General features: G+C 40.3%; 1 protein-coding gene across 1 annotated transcript; it reads left to right on the top strand.

Moving 5' to 3' along the window:
* Nucleotides 1-1,921: 1,921 nt before the first annotated feature.
* On the top strand, nucleotides 1,922-4,204 carry LOC126612523 (trans-cinnamate:CoA ligase, peroxisomal-like). Its single transcript, XM_050280958.1, has 2 exons — nucleotides 1,922-2,232; nucleotides 2,503-4,204. The coding sequence occupies exons 1-2, from the start codon at nucleotides 2,020-2,022 to the stop codon at nucleotides 4,012-4,014; spliced, it is 1,725 nt and encodes a 574-aa protein (XP_050136915.1). The 5' UTR covers nucleotides 1,922-2,019; the 3' UTR covers nucleotides 4,015-4,204.
* Nucleotides 4,205-4,419: the final 215 nt, after the last annotated feature.

Here is a 4,419-nt window from a genome sequence, read left to right as displayed (position 1 = left end):
CCCCCTCCCTCTTAATGTAGATAATATCATTTGTACAAAAAAAAAAAAACAATCATTTGACAACTAATTTAATCACATTATTATACGCATGCGAAATATATTTTTTAAAACCGGCATTACACGCCTCTTAAGATGTTTTGAACCTGTTTAAAAACAAAGAAAAAAATATTTAATGAACAACTGATTGAGTCACATTATTGCTAGCCTATTGTGAGATACTAATTATTAAAAAAAAAATTAATTATTAAAAAAACACTGTTAAAATGATGAAAATACCCCTGCCACTTCTAATGCATTATTTTGAGTTGCTTTTGAAGTTTTTGGTTTGAGAGCATTTTTGTTCAATCATTTTCTATGAAGCTTGTGATACCAAAAAATACTGTTCCTTGGGCCCTTAACTTTATATATTAAAATATACCACCTAAAGTGGCCAAGCATGTAGTAGGGCACTTTTGTGGTATTGGAGTTGTAGCTTAATATGTGGTTATGAGTACACATTTATTGTTGAGAAAATCATTGATCATCTCGAAGATACTCTCTAATATAGTGGAATCAATCAACGATAGCCAAGGAACAAATATATTGTAATTGATTACTTTCCAACCTTGCATTATATATTATCAATTAGTGGCCAATTTGTAGGAGTTGATTGTAAAAGCTATAGCTATTTATAGTTATGTATCTGTACAGAGAAATACATTCATCGATTGAGAAGAAATCAAACTTCCAAATTTCACATTTATGCTCGTGCTTGAAGTTGTAGGTTCAACGCCTCTCCCTCTTCTTCATTGTGTCAAAAAGAAAGAAGTTTCACTACTTCTACAGAAACTATATGCTAGGATATCATTTAGTGACATTTTCGTTTTGTCTAAATTGCCATTCATCCCCTAAGTTAGTTCCATATTGTCAAGTTACCCCTTGAATTATTTTTCTTGTCAATTTATTGCTTTAAATATTTTTCTCAATACTTTAAATTTAAAGTTAGATTTGAAATTTTTTATCGAGTACTTAAAAATCGGTGTCATTTGAAAAGCATGTAACTCACTTTTGAGCAAATGAAGTCTTCACTAACTTGGGCTCCTTAAATTTTGACTCTTCAACTCTGCACAGCAATTTCAAATAGATGTTGCCCTTCAATGCTTACATGTGAAAGGATGAAAAGATGGTTTTTTCGTAAAAAAATGAGTCACATGCCTATCATGTGATGCCTATTGATAAAAAATTGGATGAAATTTTCGAATTCCTGCTAAATTAACGAATAAATTGGCAGCAAAGTTTATTTGGGTAAAATTACCGATACAGTACTAGTTCAAGAGACAAACAACATTTTCCTCTTTCGTTTTCTATTTTATATTTCCAACTTTTTGGTAAGAGAGAGAAATTACATGCCCGGAAAAAAGTCACCAAATGGGTCTTATTCTCAGAGTGTTGAGATAATATAATTTTAGTGAGTCATCTCACTATTAACCCACTCAATATTACAACAGCTTGGATAATTGAGAGAAAATTTTCATTGTGACGGGAACACGGATGATACATTACATGTTTTTATATAAATTGTGAGAAATTTTATTTTTTTAAGGTATTAACTTTTTAACGTATATATCCCACCATTTATATAGTGACATATAGTATATCACTCTATATTCCGATCACACTAAAAAAATCTGTCCATAATTGAATACCGGTCAGCATAGAAGGTGTGAAAACCCATTAGTTTATAAAAACGACGTCAACGATTTTCTTGCTTTTAGACTAACTAATTAAGTACTAACTTGGTAATTTCCACACAAGCATCAGGCAGCATCCCTGCAGCATCATGATCCACTTCCAACACTCCCACCACAAGTATCGTGGACCCTCCCACCCTAACAACTCCCAAGTCCCAACTCCCTATATATTGCTCCACTCATACACCCTCACCCATGTCCTTCACATCATCTCCCTCCCTCCCTCTCTCTCCCTCTCTCTCTCTAATTAACCAAATCAAGCAGCTTAATTACCCAAAAATCGATCGAAATGGCCTTTGAATCAATGAATACGCTTCCGAAATGTGATGCAAATTACACAGCTCTCTCTCCCACAACTTTTCTCAAGAGAGCTGCTGCCTTTTATGCTGAACGTACCTCAGTCATCTATGAATGCACTCGCTTCACTTGGGGCCAAACCTACGACCGTTGCTGCCGTCTCGCTTCATCCCTCGTTTCGCTCAACGTCGTCAAACACGATGTGGTAAGTCCCGTTATTTATCCGGATATCGTATTCGAAACTGGTTAAGAACAATTACTTCTAATGCAGTTTCTTATGAGTTTTAATTGATTTTTCTTTTGTAATTATTATTAACATTAAAAAAATATTATTCTACGCTTCAAATTTTTTTATATTAAAAAAGGAAAATATATTTATAAAAAATGTATATTGAGATTTTTAAAGTGTAACAACTTCGTTTTTTTTTCCCAATATCGTTGGACAGATATTAATCATAAGGTTAACTTTTGGCAGGTGTCAGTATTGGCTCCTAATGTTCCGGCAATGTACGAAATGCATTTCGGAGTGCCCATGGCCGGGGCCGTGCTCAACACCATCAACACCCGCCTCAACGCCAAAACCATCGCCTCCATTCTCCGGCACTCGGGAGCCAAAGTCTTTTTTGTCGACTACCAATATGTCCCCCTGGCACGTGACGTCCTAAGGATCCTCACCACCGATACTGCCGACAAATCCATGCCGTTGGTCATCGTGATCGACGACATCGACTCTCCCACTGGCATTCGACTCGGCGAGTTGGAGTACGAGCAACTCATCAAAAAGGGCAATCCCGGATTTGTCTCCGTTCCAGTCGATGACGAGTGGGACCCCGTCGCTTTGAATTACACATCCGGAACGACGTCGGAGCCCAAGGGCGTTGTGTACAGCCACAGAGGCGCATACTTGAGCACCATGAGCCTAGTTTTGGGCTGGGAAATGGGGAGCGAGCCTGTTTATTTGTGGACCCTCCCCATGTTCCATTGCAACGGCTGGACCTTCACGTGGGGCGTCGCAGCACGCGGCGGCACCAACGTCTGCCTCCGCAACACCACCGCCTACGACATCTACCGCAACATTCACCGCCACAAGGTGACGCACATGTGCTGCGCCCCCATCATCTTCAACTTCCTCCTCGAGGCCAAATCCCACGAGCGCTGCGAGATCTCAACGCCCGTCCAGATACTCACTGGCGGAGCCCCTCCTCCGGCCCCTCTCCTCAAGAATATCGAGCCGCTAGGGTTTAAAGTAACCCATGCGTATGGCCTGACCGAGGCAACAGGCCCTGCTTTAGTCTGCGAATGGCAGGCCAAGTGGAACATGCTGCCTGGGGATGATCAGGCAAAGCTCAAGGCAAGGCAAGGCATAAGCATATTGACTCTTGCTGACGTGGATGTAAAAAACAAGGACACGATGGAGAGTGTCCCGCATGATGGAAAGACCATGGGGGAGATTGTTTTGCGTGGGAGTAGCGTCATGAAAGGGTACTTCAAGGATCCCAAGGCGACCGAGAAGGCGTTCCAAAACGGATGGTTCTGGACTGGAGATGTCGGGGTTGTACACCCCGACGGCTACATGGAGATAAAGGACAGGTTGAAAGACGTGATCATATCAGGTGGAGAAAATATTAGCAGTGTGGAAGTGGAAAATATATTACACGGGCACCCAAAGGTGTTAGAGGCAGCGGTTGTGGCAATGCCACACCCTCGATGGGGAGAGAGCCCGTGTGCTTTTGTGGCTCTCCGAAGCAACGCCGAGGGGGCCGCCACCGAGTCCGAGATCATCGCTTACTGCCGGAAAAACTTGCCGCACTTCATGGTGCCCAAGAAGGTGGAGTTTCTGCCCCAACTGCCCAGGAATCCGATGGGCAAGGTTCTCAAAAACGTTTTGAGGGATCAGGCAAAGACATTCGTCTTATCGGAAAGCCAGCAGACCGCCGTTGATCTCTACAGAAATGATCAGCAGATTCTTGCTTTGTCTCGTCTTTGAATTGTTCATTAATGTTTAACCTCAAAAGTCCGGTCTTTTTGTTAATAATTTGAGTATTAATAAAGGATTGTATATGGTCTAGCAATTTGTACTTGGATTTATGTTTAAGACTTGCAGATGCCTGGGTGTTTAGTAATCTTTTCTGTGACCTGTGCCTCTCTTTTTAATCATAATTAACTTTTTTTCCATATATTATCATCTTTAGTCAACTATGTTCTTTCTAATTAATTATTTGCTTGTCAATTCGTATAAAGGCAGAAACGATTCCATTCTCATAATCTCCCAAGTCTCATACTAAAATTTATAGACTAGGATTCTCTTCCCTTTCCATTCCTTTTCATCCAAGAGATATTTTAGTGTGATCAGTATACAAGGTAGTACACCACATGTCACTATATAAATAGT

This window comes from Malus sylvestris, chromosome 17 (assembly GCF_916048215.2).
Source record: "Malus sylvestris chromosome 17, drMalSylv7.2, whole genome shotgun sequence".
In the NCBI taxonomy this organism is placed as follows: Eukaryota; Viridiplantae; Streptophyta; class Magnoliopsida; order Rosales; family Rosaceae; genus Malus; species Malus sylvestris.
The sequence above is the reverse complement of the archived record's forward strand: the minus strand, read 5'-3'. Positions and strand labels throughout refer to the sequence as shown.